At 44.5% G+C, this 20,128-nt stretch overlaps 2 protein-coding genes across 4 annotated transcripts in view; one reads left to right on the forward strand and one right to left on the reverse strand.

Moving 5' to 3' along the window:
• The window catches only part of LOC130284247 (uncharacterized), a 121,005-nt gene extending 119,477 nt beyond the window's left edge, over positions 1–1,528 (forward strand). For both annotated transcript variants that reach the window (XM_056534418.1, XM_056534419.1), the window contains exon 8: positions 670–1,528. In XM_056534418.1, coding sequence (XP_056390393.1) covers positions 670–1,468 — 799 coding nt within the window. In that variant the 3' untranslated portion in view covers positions 1,469–1,528. The remainder of the gene's footprint in view (positions 1–669) is intronic.
• Positions 1,529–9,536: 8,008 nt separating this feature from the next.
• TSN (translin) lies at positions 9,537–16,977 on the reverse strand. 2 transcript variants are annotated; one of them, XM_056533715.1, is made up of 7 exons: positions 16,821–16,977; positions 16,398–16,491; positions 14,087–14,167; positions 13,703–13,799; positions 13,276–13,391; positions 13,066–13,145; positions 9,537–11,082 (listed from the first exon to the last, which is right to left on the reverse strand). In XM_056533715.1, the coding sequence occupies exons 1-7, from the start codon at positions 16,884–16,886 to the stop codon at positions 10,855–10,857; spliced, it is 762 nt and encodes a 253-aa protein (XP_056389690.1). In that variant the 5' UTR covers positions 16,887–16,977; the 3' UTR covers positions 9,537–10,854. The 2 variants fall into 2 exon arrangements, with proteins under 2 accessions (XP_056389690.1, XP_056389691.1); XM_056533716.1 differs by lacking the exon at positions 14,087–14,167 and having other exon boundaries at positions 9,551–11,082.
• Between the last annotated feature and the right edge of the window lie 3,151 nt (positions 16,978–20,128).

A 20,128-nucleotide genomic window follows, 5' to 3' on the forward strand; every position in this document is an offset into this window, starting at 1 on the left:
GGACAATATGGTCTGTATATTTGCAACAATAAAGAGATGAAAATTCCAGCTCCCAAAAATAAGATAAAAGTCCAAAATGTATTTCACATAATTAAAAGTAAATGCAAAAAATGAAAACCAAAAAAGGTGATTTTAAAAGCATAGGAGAAACGCCACGGCGTTTCTGCTATGCTTTTAAAATCACCTTTTTTGGTTTTCATTTTTTGAATTAACTTTTAATTATGTGAAATACATTTTGGACTTTTATCTCTTTTTTGTTGCCTGTTCACACCAAGTAGGCGTCTTGGCCATTGGTTCCTCCAATTCAAAGTAACCACAGGGTGGTGAGCTGGTCTTTTTTCTATATATGCATATGTCTGTATATCTGATGTTATCCTATCCTGTTAGGATATCGAAAGGAACCTGAATCCACACAATGTCCCTCTGACAATTATTCCGATTCCTTTGTGAACATAAAGGTCCCTTGAGTTCAGCTTTAGGTTGTATGTCACTGGTATAACGTTAGAACACCACCTACTGCCAATAAGAGGTAATGCCACTTCTTCCTCCGCTGTCAGTGATCTTCTGCTTCTCTACATAGAACATCATAGGAGGCAATTGTTACAGATACAGATGTAAAGTGGAATATTGTCTATAATCCTGACCGTATCTTGTACCATTTAATTTTAGGATTTTTCTGGATGTGTCTCAGAATGATAATACCGCCCTGCGACGCATGAACCTCCGATCTTTCCTTATGGCTCCCTTACAGAGGGTCACCAAGTACCCCCTGCTGCTGAGCCGGATCCTCAAGAGCACAACAGAATTCCATCCGGATCACAGCAGCTTGTGGGAGGCCAAGAGCAGGATCAAGTCTCATTTAGAGCACATCAACATGAAGACGCGGCAGGAAGGGAACACATGGACGTTACGTTCCTTCCGCAGGGAGAGCAGGAAGAACAGGGAAGTGACCAACATCGAGATGAGGGAGATGGCCATCAAGCAGGTCGGCTGGCCCAGGGAGGAGACGCGTTTTATAAAAGAGGGGCTTCTGCAGATGGCACAACCTACCGATGGACAATGGGTCAAGAAGGGCTGCAAGGCCCTAAAGTTCCACAATGTGCATGCACTACTGATGGTGAACGTAAAGAGAACTTCAGACTCCGGCCTGGAGGGCGGCTCCGCAGACAGAGCGGTGAGAGACGCCGTTGTGGTGCTTATAAAAGACAAAAGCAATGGAAAATTTGTGATGCTCAGGGACCCCCTGAGACTTGCCCACTGTGTGGTGTCTACTGATCCGGACTGTGAAGATACCTTCGAACTCCTGGAGGTCAGGAGGGAAGGGTTTGTTTTTCGGGACAGTGACAATTCCCGAACCCAGCACTGGTTCCAACAGATGAAGAGCTATTCGAGTGAACTCGGAACCTGGAAGAAACGTCGAAACGCCCTCCCTAACATAATGATAAGCACAGCGCAAAACAGATCCTAAAACCAGAACCTACAGGGAGGGAGGGGGGACCAAATGTCTACACAAACCTCACAGATCCTAAACCAGAACCTACAGGGAGGGAGGGGGGACCAAATGTCTACACAAACCTCACAGATCCTAAAAACAGAACCTACAGGGAGGGAGGGGGGGGGGGGGAACCAAACATCTACACAAACCTCACAGATCCTAAACCAGAACCTACAGGCAGGGAGGGGGGGGGGGGGACCAAATGTCTACACAAACCTCACAGATCCTAAACCAGAACCTACAGGGAGGGACAGGGGGACCAGACATCTACACAAACCTCACAGATCCTAAAAACAGAACTTACAGGGAGGGACAGGGGGACCAAACATCTACACAAACCTCACAGATCCTAAACCAGAACCTACAGGGAGGGAGGGGGAACCAAACATCTACACCAACCTCACAGATCCTAAACCAGAACCTACAGGGAGGGACAGGGTGGACCAAACATCTACACAAACCTCACAGATCCCAAACCAGAACCTACAGGGAGGGAGGGGGGACCAGACATCTACACAAACCTCACAGATCCCAAACCAGAACCTACAGGGAGGGAGGGGGGACCAGACATCTACACAAACCTCACAGATCCTGTAAAGGATTCCCACATTGGATGTGTTCTCCTCCCAGCACAAGTCCTACATGTGGCGCTCGGCTCAATGTCCTGTACAGTTCTATAGGCTGTTCCCCACTGGTCAGCTGTGGCCCCCACGTCATGGTCTGATGATGTCCCTATCTGGGATCAGGATGGTCCCCGGTCATTTTGGCTGGAGCTCTTGATGCAGAAGCACAACATAAAAAAAATCCTGAAACCTTCACAAGAGAAACGTTTCCTCCTATTCCGGGGATTTGTGATGTCGTTCGCATGAACTTTGTCTAATATTATTCAGGGGCCTCCATGGGTTAACTCATCGTTGGTGTCTGTCTCACGGTGTTACATCCTACATGATATCATCTCTAGTAATGAACAAGTGTGGGTGGGGAAGGGTTGGGGGTCTACTGGGAAGAAGTACCTGGTCGGAGGATTTTTAGCTCCAGGGCCCTGCAGAATGATATATATGAGAGAATGGGATATACAGCAATTACCAGATGTTTTCTGGGAGTCACTTTTTTTTGCACGTGAGGAGCCGAACTATCAGTAACTGGAGGAAGATCCCAGAATAGTAATCGTGTTCTCCCTTAGTCCCATCAGCAGCACAATAATGGGGAGTCCTCACCCCTGTGATAAAAGAACGGGTAATGAGGGACTAAAACTATTAAAGGGGTACTCCGCTCCTCAGCGTTCGGAACAAAATGTCATCACGCCCCCTCCCATAGACTTGCATTGAGTAGGCAGGGTGTGCGGTCAAAAGGGGCGGGGTCATGATGTCACAATCCCGATGCTGGTTCTAAGCATTCGGAACATTTTGTTCCGAACGCTGAGCAGTGGAGTACCTCTTTAAACTAAGACACCCCTCTAGGTATATATGAACGGCTAACCCCAAGGGCAGTGAGTAATTCTTAAAGGGGTACTCTGACATCAGGATAAAAAAATATATAAAAAATGTTGCAGAAGCATATAGCATTGCTTACCAGTCTGCCCCAGTTTTAAACACCAAAAATCTGTCCTATACTTCCTGGTTGAGCAGTTTCCCAGTACTTTAATTCCCAGAATGCATTGCTTTCCCTCAGCTCTTCATCACAGTCCTCCCACACCTCTCATGTCAGTTTCCTGCCCAGTTTTCTTGCAGAACATCTCATTTTACAACAGACTATTGCATCAGGGGAGGTTCCAGCACCTGCTGTATTCATTTACTGTCTGTTCCTCTGCCTGTGGAATTGTTCAGCACAAGGCACCATGCTGTAACCACAGCTTATTCTTACCTAAATGTCCCAAAAAATATATATGTGTATATAACAGGAAGATGGTGATGACCTCACTTAATGGGTCGGACTAGAGCTCAGAGTCATGATCCAGCCACACCTCCTAAGACAGAAGAGGAGAGGGGTAGGAGAAGGGGAGCTGCTGAGACACCACCACACTGATAGGAGAGGACTACAGAACTTCCTGTCAGGAGAGGAGGAGCTGCTGAGACACCACCACACTGATAGGAGAGGACTATTCAACTTCCTGTCATGAGAGAGGGAGGAGACAGGAGCAGCTGAGACAACACCACACTGATAGGGGAGGACTACAAAACCTGTCAGAGGAGAATCATGCAAAGGTATCTTGGTGTAGTTTTTAATTCGAAATTTTTGAAACCAAAATACCATTTTAAGTACCAAGAACTAATACATTACAACTAATAAAATAATTTCTGCTGCTGTTGGGACTAAGGGAACCACATTATATCACCCAGCACAATAATGGGGACATTGGGCTCTCTGTCCTTGAGGTTATTCGCAAATATATACCTAGAGGTGGTGTGGGGGGGTCTTAGTTTCATTTTTTTTTTATCCATTAAAAGTTCCTTTGTCCTGCTCGCTCCCGGGGTGGTCAGCCCCCCATTATTATGCTGATGGGGGATGGAAGAGAAATATCTGATACCAACGTGAAGCTCCGCAGGTTCCTATGGGCCCACACCTGTAAAGGGTGTAACCCTGAAAATATAGAACAGAATTGCTATTTCTATAGTTATCTATTGTAATCCTTCACATTAGTGGTGCACGCCGCAACCATGTATCCCCGCCGTAATGACATCATCATCATCATCGTCTGACATAATCCGACTGTAAATAATTAGACACTTTTTTTTGCCCCCCACCGAGAACATTTCAGTACGTTTTGGTTTGTCGGATCTTCTGCACTTTCCTGATTCACTTTTGTCCGTCCTCCTCGGAGGTGGTGAAGGTGAAGCAGATTTCAGTCTCATGTTGTGTGTTTGTTATTCATCTATAAAACGCAAATGATGTGCAAAATCCAGTATTGGAAAATCTTAAAATAAAATCGCAGCAGCCGCTGGTCTGCGCGGACTCTAATACCGCAGTGTATGGTGGGTGATCGTCGGGAGGGTTGTCAGCTGCTTCTAAGGAAAAACGCTGAAAAATATGAATTTTCTAAACGTATTGTATAGTTGCTGTGTTTTTTTTTTTTCAACAGATTTTCTAATAACACAAATCAATACAAGTTTTTTTGTATTTCAAATTAACAACAGAGAGATAGACACAGTGTGAACTGCAGCACAATTTGTTGGTGGATTTCATGTGTATTTGTGAGTGAAAGGCTCCAAAATACATAAAACATATACTATAACTACTATATATCCTGATCCTATAGAGATAGCAGCAGCAGTAGACAGATAGAGCTGGAGGGGAGGTAGAGAACTACTATATATATATACTGATCCTATAGAGATAGTAGCAGCAGTATACAGATAGAGCTGGAAGGGAGGTAGAGAACTACTATATATATATACTGATCCTATAGAGATAGTAGCCGCAGTATACAGATAGAGCTGGAGGGGAAGTGTATACAGGCTGGGCATGCTCCTGATGAGGTGGAGGATGGTCTCCTGAGGGATGTCCTCCCAGACCTGGACTAAAGCATCCGCCAACTCCTGGACAGTCTGTGGTGGATGGAGCGAGACGTCCCAGATGTGCTCAATCGGATTCAGGGGAACAGGCGGCCAGTCCATAGCATCAATGCCTTCCTCTTGTAGGAATTGCTGACACACTCCAGCCACATGAGGTCTAGCATTGTCTTGTATTAGGAGGAACCCAGAGCCAACCGCACCAGCATATGGTCTCACAAGGGGTCTGAGGATCTCATCTCAGTACCTAATGGCAGTCAGGCTACCTCTGGTAAGCACATGGAGGGCTGTGCGGCCCCCCAAAGAAATGCCACCCCACACCATTACTGACCCACCGCCAAACCGGTCATGCTGGAGGATGTTGCAGACAGCAGAACGTTCTCCACGGCATCTCCAGACTCTGTCACGTCTGTCACATGTGCTCAGTGTGAACCTGCTTTCATCTGTGAAGAGCACAGGGCGCCAGTGGTGAATTTGCCAATCTTGGTGTTCTCTGGCAAATGCCAAACGTCCTGCACGGTGTTGGGCTGTAAGCACAACCCCCACCTGTGGACGTCGGGCCCTCATACCACCCTCATGGAGTCTGTTTCTGACCGTTTGAGTGGACACATGCACATTTGTGTCCTGCTGGAGGTCATTTTGCAGGGCTCTGGCAGTGCTCCTCCTGCTCCTCGTTGCACAAAGGTGGAGGTAGCGGTCCTGCTGCTTGTTATTGCCCTCCTACGGCCTCCTCCACGTCTCCTGATGTACTGGCCTGTCTCCTGGTAGCGCCTCCATGCTCTGAACACTACGCTGACAGACACAGCAAACCTTCTTGCCACAGCTCGCATTGATGTGCCATCCTGGAGGAGCTGCACTACCTGAGTCACTTGTGTGGGTTGTAAACTCCGTCTCACGCTACCACTAGAGTGAAAGCACCGCCATCATTCAAAAGTGACCAAAACATCAGCCAGGAAGCATAAGAACTGAGAAGTGGTCACCACCTGCAGAACCACTCCTTTATTGGGGGTGTCTTGCTAATTGCCTATAATTTCCACCTGTTGTCTGTTCCATGTGAAATTGATTGTCAATCAGTGTTCTTCCTGAGTGGACAGTGGGATCTCACACAAGTGTCAGTGCCTTGGAGTTACATTGTGGTGTGTAAGTGTTTACTTTATATTTTGAGCAGTGTACTATATAGCCTGATCCTATAGAGATAGAAGGCAGCAGTATACAGATAGAGCTGGAAGGGAGGTGCATAATTACTATATATCCTGATCCCATACAGATAGTAGCAGTATATAGATAGAGCTGAAGGAGAGGAGTATATTTACTATATATCCTGATCCCATAGAGACAGCAGCAGCAATATAAAGATAGAGCTGGAGGGGAGGTGTCTAATTGCTATATAGCCTGATCCTATGGAGACAACAGCAGCAGTATACAGATAGAGCTGAAGGGGAGTATATTTACTATATATCCTGATCCCATAGAGATAGCAGCAGCAATATAAAGATAGAGCTGGAGGGGAGGTGTCTAATTGCTATATAGCCTGATCCTATGGAGACAACAGCAGCAGTATACAGATAGAGCTGAAGGAGAGTATATTTACTATATATCCTGATCCCAGAGATAGCAGCAGCAGTCTACAGATAGAGCTGAAGGGAAGGTGTATAACTACTACAAGGGTAAAAAATAAAGGGAACACTTAAACACCACAATGTAACTCCAAGTCACTGACACTTGTGTGAGATCCCACTGTCCACTCAGGAAGAACACTGATTGACAATCAATTTCACATGGAACAGACAACAGGTGGAAATTGTAGGCAATTAGCAAAACACCCCCCCAATAAAGGAGTGGTTCTGCAGGTGGTGACCACAGACCACTTCTCAGTTCTTATGCTTCCTGGCTGATGTTTTGGTCACTTTTGAATGCTGGCGGTGCTTTCACTCTAGCGGTAGCATGAGACGGAGTCTACAACCCACACAAGTGGCTCAGGTAGTGCAGCTCATCCAGGATGGCACATCAATGCGAGCTGTGGCAAGAAGGTTTGCTGTGTCTGTCAGCGTAGTGTCCAGAGCATGGAGGCGCTACCAGGAGACAGGCCAGTACATCAGGAGACGTGGAGGAGGCCGTAGGAGGACAACAACCCAACAGCAGGACCGCTACCTCCGCCTTTGTGCAAGGAGGAGCAGGGGGAGCACTGCCAGAGCCCTGCAAAATGACCTCCAGCAGGACACAAATGTGCATGTGTCCACTCAAACGGTCAGAAACAGACTCCATGAGGTTGGTATGAGGGCCCGACGTCCACAGGTGGGGGATGTGCTTACAGCCCAACGCCGTGCAGGACATTTGTCAGAGAACACCAAGATTGGAAAATTCGCCACTGGCGCCCTGTACTCTTCACAGATGAAAGCAGGTTCACACTGAGCACGTGACAGACGTAACAGAGTCTGGAGACGCCGTGGAGTACGTTCTGCTGCCTGCAATATCCTCCAGCATGACCGGTTTGGTGGTGGGTCAGTAATGGTGTGGGGTGGCATTTCTTTGGGGGGCCGCCCAGCCCTCCATTTGCTTTCCAGAGGTAGCCTGACTGCCATTAGGTACCGAGATGAGATCCTCAGACCCCTTGTGAGACCATATGCTGGTGCGGTTGGGTTCCTCCTAATACAAGACAATGCTAGACCTCATGTGGCTGGAGTGTGTCAGCAGTTCCTACAAGAGGAAGGCATTGATGCTATGGACTGGCCACCCGTTCCCCTGAATCTGATTGAGCACATCTGGGACGTCTCGCTCCATCCACCACAGACTGTCCAGGAGTTGGCGGATGCTTTAGTCCAGGTCTGGGAGGACATCCCTAAGGAGACCATCCTCCACCTCATCAGGATCATGCCCAGGCGTTGTAGGGAGGTCATACGGGCACGTGGAGGCCACACACACTACTGAGCCTCATTGGGACTTGTATTAAGGACATTACATAAAGTTGGATCGGCCTGTAGTGGGGTTTTCCACTGTGATTTTGAGAGTGACTCCATATCCAGACCTCCAGGGGGTGATACATTTCATTTCCATTGATAATTTTTGTGTGATTTTGTTATCAGCGCATTCAACTATGTAAAGATGAAAGTATTTCATACGATTAGTTCATTCTTTCAGATCTAGGATGTGTTATCTTAGTGTTCACTTTATTTTTTTTGAGCAGTGTAAATATCCTGATAGCAGCAGTATACAGAGAGAGCCGGAGGAGAGGTGTATAACTACTATATCCTGACCCCATAGAGATAGCAGCAGTATACAGATGGAGGTGTATAACTACTATGTATACTGAGCCCATAGAGACCTCATCTACCATCCAGATCTCAGGATCAGATAGAAGGCTGCAGAGCATTTACTTACTGTACAGGACAGCGGCGCCGGCGGTGATCGAGGCGAGTGACCCGCGTGAGGACGGATCTGATCAGCGTGTAATTAACACAAGGTCAGGCGTCCTCGGCAGCCATCTCATTACGCTCATTGCAGATGAACACTTAATTAGGTTTTTAGCCTTCAGCAGAATATAAAGACTTAAAACGAATGAACGCCAATGAGCAGAACAAGAGCGCCACCTGCAGTCAGCATTTATAATGGTCGTGGATAACAAATGTGTTTCTCAATCAGGGAGCCTCCAGCTGTTGTAAAACTACAACACTCAGCATACCTGGACAGCCAAAGGCTGTCCAGGAATGCTGGGAGTTGTAATTTTGCAACAGCTGGAGACACACGGCATCTCATATTAGTTAATCAAAACAGCAACAACAAAAATGGTTCCAAAATAATTAGGATGAAATCCTTTTATTTTAACAAGCAACAAGCGCGGGCTCAGGAATGATAATGCACCCGACAGAAAGTACCTCACCCTGGGGCATAATGCTGCCCAATGGCCTCCAATATCAGGAGATATTATCCTGAAATAACTAAAGAGCACAAAGTAAAATACTACACAGCGACCAATCCAAAGGAGAAAGTCTGGATGAAATCTCCATTATATCAGCTCAAAGGGGCAAGAAGAAATGATGAGGGGGCAAATATATTACATACACAAAGGCAGTGTACAGGGAGGAGCGGCCATTTATAATAATAATCACCTTACTGATCACTCACTCAGTATTCTGCTGGTGAGGTCATTGTGTACATACATTACATTACTTATCCTGTACTGATCCTGAGTTATATCCTGTATTATACTCCAGAGCTGTACTCACTATTCTGCTGGTGAGGTCACTGTGTACATACATTACATTACTTATCCTGTGTACTGATCCTGAGTTATATCCTGTATTATACTCCAGAGCTGCACTCATTATTCTGCTGGTGAGATCACTGTGTACATACATTACATTACTTATCCTGTACTGATCCTGAGTTATATCCTGTATTATACTCCAGAGCTGTACTCACTATTCTGCTGGTGAGGTCACTGTGTACATATATTACATTACTTATCCTGTACTGATCCTGAGTACATAGTAACTCCACCAGCAGAATAGTGAATACAGCTCTGGAGTATAATACAGGATATAACTCAGGATCAGTACAGGATAAGTAATGTAATGTATGGACACAGTGACCTCACCAGCAGAATAGTGAGTACAGCTGTGGAGTATAATACAGGATATAACTCAGGATCAGTACAGGATAAGTAATGTAATGTATGTATACAGTGACCTCACCAGCAGAATAGTGAGTACAGCTCTGGAGTATAATACAGGATATAACTCAGGATCAGTACAGGATAAGTAATGTAATGTATGGACACAGTAACCTCACCAGCAGAATAGTGAGTACAGCTCTGGAGTATAATACAGGATATTACTCAGGATCAGTACAGGATAAGTAAGGTAATGTATGGACACAGTGACCTCACCAGCAGAATAGTGAGTACAGCTCTGGAGTATAATACAGGATATTACTCAGGATCAGTACAGGATAAGTAATGTAATGTATGTACACAGTGACCTCACCAGCAGAATAGAGAGTACAGCTCTGGAGTATAATACAGGATATAACTCAGGATCAGTACAGGATAAGTAATGTAATGTATGGACACAGTAACCTCACCAGCAGAATAGTGAGTACAGCTCTGGAGTATAATACAGGATATAACTCAGGATCAGTACAGGATAAGTAAGGTAATGTATGTACACAGTGACCTCACCAGCAGAATAGTGAGTACAGCTCTGGAGTATAATACAGGATATAACTCAGGATCAGTACAGGATAAGTAATGTAATGTATGTACACAGTGACCTCACCAGCAGAATAGTGAGTACAGGTCTGGAGTATAATACAGGATATAACTCAGGATCAGTACAGGATAAGTAAGGTAATGTATGTACACAGTGACCTCACCAGCAGAATAGTGAGTACAGCTCTGGGGTATAATACAGGATATAACTCTGGATAAGTAATACAAAGTGGTTCACATTTTAATTTAGTTATGTTACCGAATTCTAATAGAAAACATCCATGTGAATCCCTCCGGCCAAAACCCTAGATATCCGATGAGTATGAGAACGTCTTTACTCCTCACCTTTATCCAAGCTGCAGTGATTTTTATACAAGTTGTGCTGAAAAATCCCCTACACCATTGTTTCCCAACCAGGGAGCCTCCAGCTGTTGCAAAACTAAAACTCCCAGCATGCCTGGACAGCTTTTGGCTGTCTGGGCATGCTGGGAGTTGTAGTATTGCAACAGCTGGAGGCACCCTCGTTGGGAATCACTGCCCTACACAGATGACATATACAGAAGTAGAACAAAGTGGAGGCAGTGCAGAAAGGGGGGGGGGGAATAACCTCTCCCCTGCAGATAGTGACACCAGGGGCTCCGGGTCTAGGACTTCTCTGAGGACTGCCCCTTGCTGAGCCCCCGGATGGACAGGTCGTACACCACCTCCTCGATCTTCTTCACGTCGTACTTCAGGCCATCGTAGCGCTTCCTCAGGGAATCATTCTTAAGGTTGAGAAGTCTAAATCCGAAATCCAACTCGTTAATGAAGGCGGAGATACGGAGAGGCCTGGTGTAGTCCCCCGCGGTCACACTGTTCACCGCCAGCCTGGACTGAAGCAGGAAGAACATCATACAATGTGTCCAGAGAGGATAACCATTTGGTCCATCTAGTCTGCAAAATATTCTGAACACTATCGATAGCCTTATACCTATCCCTATCTTATATGAAGGATAGCCTTATACCTATCCCTATCCCTATCTTATATGCAGGATAGCCTTATACCTATCCCTATCTTATATGAAGGATAGCCTTATACCTATCCTTATCTTATATGAAGGATAGCCTTATACCTATCCCTATCTTATATGAAGGATAGCCTTATACCTATCCCCATCTTATATGAAGGATAGTCTTATACCTATCCCTATCTTATATGAAGGATAGCCTTATGCCTATCCCTATCTTATATGAAGGATAGCCTTATGCCTATCCCTATCTTATATGAAGGATAGCCTTATAACTATCCCTATCTTATATAAAGAATAGCTTTATACCTATCCCTATCTTATATGAAGGATAGCCTTATGCCTATCCCTATCTTATATGAAGGATAGCCTTATGCCTATCCCTATCTTATATGAAGGATAGCCTTATGCCTATCCCTATCTTATATGAAGGATAGCCTTATGCCTATCCCTATCTTATATGAAGGATAGCCTTATACCTATCCCTATCTTATATGAAGGATAGCCTTATGCCTATCCCTATCTTATATGAAGGATAGCCTTATGCCTATCCCTATCTTATATGAAGGATAGCCTTATGCCTATCCCTATCTTATATGAAGGATAGCCTTATGCCTATCCCTATCTTATATGAAGGATAGCCTTATGCCTATCCTTATCTTATATGAAGGATAGCCTTATACCTATCCTTATCTTATATGAAGGATAGCCTTATGCCTATCCCTATCTTATATGAAGGATAGCCTTATGCCTATCCCTATCTTATATGAAGGATAGCCTTATGCCTATCCCTATCTTATATGAAGGATAGCCTTATGCCTATACCTATCTTATATGAAGGATAGCCTTATACCTATCTCTATCTTATATGAAGGATAGCCTTATACCTATCCCTATCTTATATGAAGGATAGCCTTATACCTATCCTTATCTTATATGAAGGATAGCCTTATTCCTATCCTATACATGCCGAAACTCCTTCACATATATCAGTAAAAAATATATGAATAATAAGCAATTACAATTTTTCCACTGCACATTTCCCTCAATACAGCCAGGGAACTTCCAAAGCTAATATCTCAAGACCTACTGGACCAATTTAGGTAAGTGACCCCTCTATGGAATCCTGTTCACCCGCACTATAACCCGCACTATTGGGTTTAGTGTGGGTGAACAGGCTGAACATTTTACTTTAAAAGGCGAGGAAGAAAAAACGAAAAACGCAAAAATGAAAATAGGCTGTGTCCTTAAAAGGGTCGTTCGCCCCTAGACATGTTATCTCCTATTCAAAGAATAGAGGATAAGATGTCTGATCGTGGTCCCGCCGCTGGTAACCCCCGCGATCTCTCCTGCAGCACCCCGTGTCATCTGCTGCATAGAGCGAAGTTGGCTCTGTGTCTGATGACGGGCGATACAGAAGCCGGAGTATCTTGATGTCACAGCCCCGCCCCCTCGTGATGTCACACCCGGACCCTCAATGCAAGTCTATGGGAGGGGGCGTGTAGTCTGACATGCCCCCTCCCACAGACATGATTGGAGGGGGTGTTGCGTGACTTCACGACCACTGTCGCAGGAACCCAGCGTTTGTTTAGCGGGTTTGTTCAGACATCTTATTCCCTTTCCTTTGAATAGGAGATAAGATGTCTGGCAGCAGAGTACCCCTTTAATATATATATATATTTAAAAAAAATAATAATGTCAGGTTGTGATGTTACAAAGATCTGCAAGAGGCTGTGTGTAGCACAGTGTTTCCCAACAGCATGTCCGAGCTTGCTGGCAGTTGTTTTTGAACAGCTAGAGGCACCCTGGTTGGGAAACCCTGGTGTAGCACAAGAGAGAAGCACTCACCAGCTCGCTGGCCAGGTTCAGCACCCCAGACAGATAATCCTCAATGTCCAGGTGAAACCCTTTCTCCCGTTCACTTTCAACTAGAAAAAAAAAAAAAAAAAGAAGATTTTCACATTAAAATGGCGCATCCGATAAATCGTGGTCCCAGCATTCAGCGTGGCACCTTGAGGAAACTTTCAGTCGGTAACAGGGGCAAAATGAGCAACGCACTTCCCAAAATCTCAGCGACGGCATCTCGGGTCACCAGCTGCTCCTTCTCCAAATATACCAGAAACGCCGCCTGAAAGACCAGACGCTGCAGAACGAAACGCCACTGATCGTGATACCTGTGAAACCGGAAAGGGAGTTTGAGAGTAGAGCAGTGTTTCCTAACCAGGGTGCCTCCAGCTGTTGCAAAACTACAACTCCTAGCATGCCCGGACAGCCAACGGCTGTCCGGGCATACTGGGAGTTGTAGTTTTGCAACAGCTGGAGGCACACTGATTGGAAAATGCTTATATGGAGCCTCAGTATAAAACTAAATGCTGCCCTGGCATGCTGGGAGTTGTAGCTTTGGAAAAGCTGGAGGCACCCCAGTAAACAGCAAGATGGGTGACGTCATTGTCCTGGGAGCGCAGCGCCATGTACTGATCCTCACCTGTAGTACTGATCTGCAGGGAACTTCGTGGCCAGTGTAGCCATCTGGGCCCGGATGGTGGGGAAGTGTTCACGAACTTTGGCGCACTTTTCAGAAACTGAGAAAATAAATGTTAAAAAAATTTTATGAAAGCGGAGCGGGAACTGACCGAAAGTAAACAATATGGAGGCCGCCATATGTCAGGAGCAGAAAACCAACGCATGCTGCACTCTGTTGCAGCGGTCTCTAAACTGTGGACCTTCAGATGCTGAAAAACTACAACTCCCAGTGATATGGATCTTATCAGTGACCTAGTAAATATCTGACCCCCGTCCTAATTCGTTATCAGAAAGTATTCACCAAACTAAATCAGAGGGAGTCATGTCAGTATCAAATACTTCATACATGTAGCTTTACTTCGCGGTGCAGCCAGCTCGCTCTGGACGGCGGGGAAGTGTTCAGGAACGTTGGCGCTCTTTTCAGGAACTGAGAAAATAAATGTTAAAAAAAAAAAAAAAAATTATGAAAGCGGAGCGGGAACTAACCGAAAGTAAACAATATGGAGGTCGCTGTACGTCAGGAGCAGAAAACAATGCATGCTGCAGCGGTCTCCAGACTGCTGACCTCCAGATGTTGCAAAACTACAACTCCCAGTGATAAGGATTTTATCAGTGACCTAGTAAATATCTGACCCCCATCCTAATTCATTATCAGAAAGTATTCACCAAAACACCAAAGTAAAATCAGACGGAGTCATGTCAGTATCAAATACAGTGGTCCCTCAACATACGATGGTAATCCGTTCCAAATGAACCATCGTTTGTTGAAACCATCGTATGTTGAGGGATCCGTGTAATGATAAGTATAGGAAGTTATACTCACCTGTCCCCGCCTCTCCGGACTGTCACCGCTGCCCTGGATGTCGCCCTCCATCGCCATCACCGCCGTGTCCACGCCGCTCTGGACCGTCTCTGCTGCCTGGGATTGTCGCTTTTCATCGCCGTCATCACGTCGCTGCGCACGCCGCTCCTATTGGCTGACAGGACAGCGATGCAGGGGATCCCGAAGAGGACGGTCCGGAGCGGCGGGGACAGGTGAGTGAGACTCACCGGATGACACAGGGCACCTTAAACGGCTATCCGGCGGTGGCTGAAGCAGTCTGCACTGATGGATAGCCGTTTATGCGATGTCCATGACATACAAAAGCATCGGATAGTGATGCTGCCTTCAGCATGCGATGGCCTCTGAGAGGCCATCGCATGTTGAAATTATCATAGGTCGGGGGGGGGGGGGGGGGGGGTCACTGTACTTCTAGCTTTATTTGGCAGTCGTTCAAGTTATATAGATGTTGCAATTAGAATAAATTCCCGCCCTCACTAGGGGGGTGTTTTTAGCCCTGGCACACCATATGCATATTTAAATGGGCACTGACATGAAGTAAAAAAATTGATATGTTGTAGTACTTAAGTACTACAACATATCTCTAATATACTTTAATTAAAAAAAGTGATTTTAAACAAGTTTAAAATCACTTTTAAATTCGGCCACTAGGGGTCGCCCTCCTAGTGGCCGAATGCATTCAGCAGTGACGTCACTACTGGATTTCGACTCATTTCAGCCTGGCAATGAGTCGAAATCCAGTCACTGCGGTGCTCGCTCCCGCCTGTCAATCAAACAGGCGAGAGCCAGCGTGCTGAAAGCTGGGGCTGCACTGCCCACTGTCAGGCTGCTCCACTAGCCTCGCGCATGGCCCCGCCCCCATTACCCTGTCCGGAGGCAGCGCGCGCACTCATTGCTGCGCTGATCCTCCGGATGGGCAAGTCTGATCTGAGGTCTTATAAGGGGAGCGGAATGTCTTCTTTTCGGGCAGTTGGAGGGAGGGGGCTGTTGCACAGCGGGGTCTGGGGGTGATGGAGTTTGGAGAGCGGAATGTTTTTTCCGGGTCGGCGGAGGGAGAAGGGTGGGGGGTGTTGCGCGGCGGGGCCTGGGGGAGCGGGATCTGTGGCAGCTGCGGCTGAGACTGTTTTCACCACAGGGTGCCTACAGTTGTTTCCCCACTACAACTCCCAGCATGCCCTGACAGCCAATAGATGTCAGGGCAGGCTGGGAGTTGTAGTGGTGAAACAGCTGGAGGCACCCTGTATAGTTGAACTAAGGGCGGAAGTCAGGCCCCCCAGCAGGCGTCAGTGACGTCATGCCTGCCGGGGAAGTCTGCCTGGTAGTGAGCACACTACCAGGCAGAAAAAAAAGCATTTTTAATATAGTAAAAAAAAATGTAAAGGCAGGGGGGGGGGGGTTAGGGATAGATGGGCAATAGGCAGGGACAGGAAGAAAAAAAAAAAGGGATGGTGGGAGCTACCCTTTAAGAATGTTTTAGGCGTTGGTTTTTAGGCGTTGGTTAGAACAGGAAATTCTTCTACTCGACAGGAGGGGGGAAAACAGCGTGGGACTTTGTTAAATAGTCTTTTTATGTGTGTGTATATATATATATATAGTGGTCCATCAAGTTACAATATTAATCAGTTCCAGGACGACCATTGTATGTTGGGACCAGAACTCTATGGAAACCTGGAAATTGGTTCTGAAGTCCCAAAATGTCATCGAAAAAAAGGAAAAAGTGAGGATTAAAGAAAAATAAGTAGATAAGTAATATAAAGAAAATCCTGTGTCCCTGCGTGGCCCCTCTATGAATCTCCTCAGGTACGGCGTCACTTACTGGAGTTTAATCCGGTGTCATGGTGGACGCTGTGCAGGAGGATGAGGATTTCCCGCGCCTCCTGCTCCAAGGTCTGAACCACTTTCCTGATGTCCTAAAATGGGTAAAGAAAAAACAAAAATGTAATAAAATAACCTCCAGAGGTGACATCATCTATACTACTGCCGTCACATGGAGCCCCGCCTCCAGCACCAAAGAATGTTTAATGGTGAATAACGCCTTAACAATAGACAAACACTATTCGGGCATGCTGGGAGCTGTAGTTTTTCAACAGCTGGTGGCACACTGGTTGGGAAACGCTGTTGTAAGCAATCTAATAATTGCTATGGGGATTAGATGGGGGAGGGGTTGATAGACCGAGGCTCCGCCTCCAGACACTACGGATTAGGAGGGACCCCCAGACACCGTGCACCCCCCTCTCACCTCACGGACATCCTGGTCGGCGCTCAGACCGCCCTGGAGCTCCATAAACTGATCCACCACAGACATTGTTACTCCCGACACTGCCAGCGCCGACGTGACGTCACAGGAGACCGAACAATGTGATTGGTCGCTGTCAGCGGCTCACAGGGCGACCTCACTTCCTGGTTGACGACAACGTCATCAGCCAGAGCCGGAAGTACAGACCACGTGTAGCGGGTAGCTATGGTAACAGCTGAGATCAGCGTTTTTAACCATCTAATTGCCGCTGTAAGTGATGACAACTGCTACTGGACGCACGTCAGGCACCTCCGGGGTCCGTTTGTTGTCATGGCAGCCAGGGGTCTTCTCCAGGCCATGTAAAATCCGCCTCTGTATACAGCCGGTGCTTCCCAAGCTGGTGTAGAACTACAACTCCCAGCATGACATGACAGCCTTGTACAAACCCCTAGACAAGTGTTTCCCAACCAGTGTGCCTCCAGATGTTGCAAAACTACAACTCCCAGCATGCCCAGACAGCCCTTGGCTGTCTGGGCATGCTGGGAGTTGTAGTTTTGCAACAGCTGGAGGCACCCTGGTTGGAAGACAAAGTTTTTTTAAACATAATTTAAAAAAAAAAAAAAAATATATATATATATATATATATATATATATATATTAATTCTCTTTGTGGCCATTTTTTACGTTTTTGCATTTTCGTTTGTTCCTCCTCGCTTTCTAAGAGTCAGAACTCTTATTTTTCTATCCACAGATCCATATGAGGCTCGTTGTTGTTTTTTCCACAACTGTAGTGGACTCCTATGTACTAATATAAACTGTAGTGGACTCGTATGTACTAATATAAACTGTAGTGGACTCCTATGTACTAATATAAACTGTAGTGGACTCCTATGTACTAATATAAACTGTAGTGGACTCCTATGTACTAATATAAACTGTAGTGGACTCCTATGTACTAATATAAACTGTAGTGGACTCCTATGTACTAATATAAACTGTAGTGGACTCCTATGTAGTAATATAAACTGTAGTGGACTCGTATGTACTAATATAAACTGTAGTGGACTCGTATGTACTAATATAAACTGTAGTGGACTCGTATGTACTAATATAAACTGTAGTGGACTCCTATGTACTAATATAAACTGTAGTGGACTCGTATGTACTAATATAAACTGTAGTGGACTCCTATGTAGTAATATAAACTGTAGTGGACTCCTATGTACTAATATAAACTGTAGTGGACTCCTATGTACTAATATAAACTGTAGTGGACTCCTATGTACTAATATAAACTGTAGTGGACTCGTATGTACTAATATAAACTGTAGTGGACTCGTATGTACTAATATAAACTGTAGTGGACTCCTATGTAGTAATATAAACTGTAGTGGACTCCTATGTACTAATATAAACTGTAGTGGACTCCTATGTACTAATATAAACTGTAGTGGACTCCTATGTACTAATATAAACTGTAGTGGACTCCTATGTAGTAATATAAACTGTAGTGGACTCGTATGTACTAATATAAACTGTAGTGGACTCCTCTGTACTAATATAAACTGTAGTGGACTCCTATGTACTAATATAAACTGTAGTGGACTCCTATGTACTAATATAAACTGTAGTGGACTCCTATGTACTAATATAAACTGTAGTGGACTCCTATGTACTAATATAAACTGTAGTGGACTCCTATGTACTAATATAAACTGTAGTGGACTCCTATGTACTAATATAAACTGTAGTGGACTCCTATGTACTAATATAAACTGTAGTGGACTCCTATGTACTAATATAAACTGTAGTGGACTCCTATGTACTAATATAAACTGTAGTGGACTCCTATGTACTAATATAAACTGTAGTGGACTCCTATGTACTAATATAAACTGTAGTGGACTCCTATGTACTAATATAAACTGTAGTGGACTCCTATGTACTAATATAAACTGTAGTGGACTCCTATGTACTAATATAAACTGTAGTGGACTCCTATGTACTAATATAAACTGTAGTGGACTCGTATGTACTAATATAAACTGTAGTGGACTCCTATGTAGTAATATAAACTGTAGTGGACTCCTATGTACTAATATAAACTGTAGTGGACTCCTATGTACTAATATAAACTGTAGTGGACTCCTATGTACTAATATAAACTGTAGTGGACTCGTATGTACTAATATAAACTGTAGTGGACTCGTATGTACTAATATAAACTGTAGTGGACTCCTATGTAGTAATATAAACTGTAGTGGACTCCTATGTACTAATATAAACTGTAGTGGACTCCTATGTACTAATATAAACTGTAGTGGACTCGTATGTACTAATATAAACTGTAGTGGACTCGTATGTACTAATATAAACTGTAGTGGACTCCTATGTACTAATATAAACTGTAGTGGACTCCTATGTACTAATATAAACTGTAGTGGACTCCTATGTACTAATATAAACTGTAGTGGACTCCTATGTACTAATATAAACTGTAGTGGACTCCTATGTACTAATATAAACTGTAGTGGACCCTATGTACTAATATAAACTGTAGTGGACTCCTATGTACTAATATAAACTGTAGTGGACTCCTATGTACTAATATAAACTGTAGTGGACTCGTATGTACTAATATAAACTGTAGTGGACTCGTATGTACTAATATAAACTGTAGTGGACTCGTATGTACTAATATAAACTGTAGTGGACTCGTATGTACTAATATAAACTGTAGTGGACTCGTATGTACTAATATAAACTGTAGTGGACTCGTATGTACTAATATAAACTGTAGTGGACTCATATGTACTAATATAAACTGTAGTGGACTCATATGTACTAATATAAACTGTAGTGGACTCCTATGTACTAATATAAACTGTAGTGGACTCCTATGTACTAATATAAACTGTAGTGGACTCCTATGTACTAATATAAACTGTAGTGGACTCCTATGTACTAATATAAACTGTAGTGGACTCATATGTACTAATATAAACTGTAGTGGACTCCTATGTACTAATATAAACTGTAGTGGACTCCTATGTACTAATATAAACTGTAGTGGACTCCTATGTACTAATATAAACTGTAGTGGACTCCTATGTACTAATATAAACTGTAGTGGACTCCTATGTACTAATATAAACTGTAGTGGACTCCTATGTACTAATATAAACTGTAGTGGACTCCTATGTACTAATATAAACTGTAGTGGACTCCTATGTACTCATATAAACTGTAGTGGGCTCCTATGTACTAATATAAACTGTAGTGGACTCCTATGTACTAATATAAACTGTAGT

This window comes from Hyla sarda, chromosome 8 (genome assembly GCF_029499605.1).
Source record: "Hyla sarda isolate aHylSar1 chromosome 8, aHylSar1.hap1, whole genome shotgun sequence".
NCBI classification, from domain to species: Eukaryota; Metazoa; Chordata; class Amphibia; order Anura; family Hylidae; genus Hyla; species Hyla sarda.

Bases quoted from the DNA above. Each gene is read 5' to 3' on its own strand.
- TSN (XM_056533715.1), bottom strand. From the start codon at position 16,886: ATGTCTGTGGTGGATCAGTTTATGGAGCTCCAGGGCGGTCTGAGCGCC. The intron at 13,392-13,702 runs GTGAGGATCAGT...CCGGTTTCACAG, and splicing joins CCTGCAGATCAGTACTACAG to GTATCACGATCAGTGGCGTT. The intron at 11,083-13,065 runs GTGAGTGCTTCT...TTCCTGCTTCAG, and splicing joins TGAACCTGGCCAGCGAGCTG to TCCAGGCTGGCGGTGAACAG.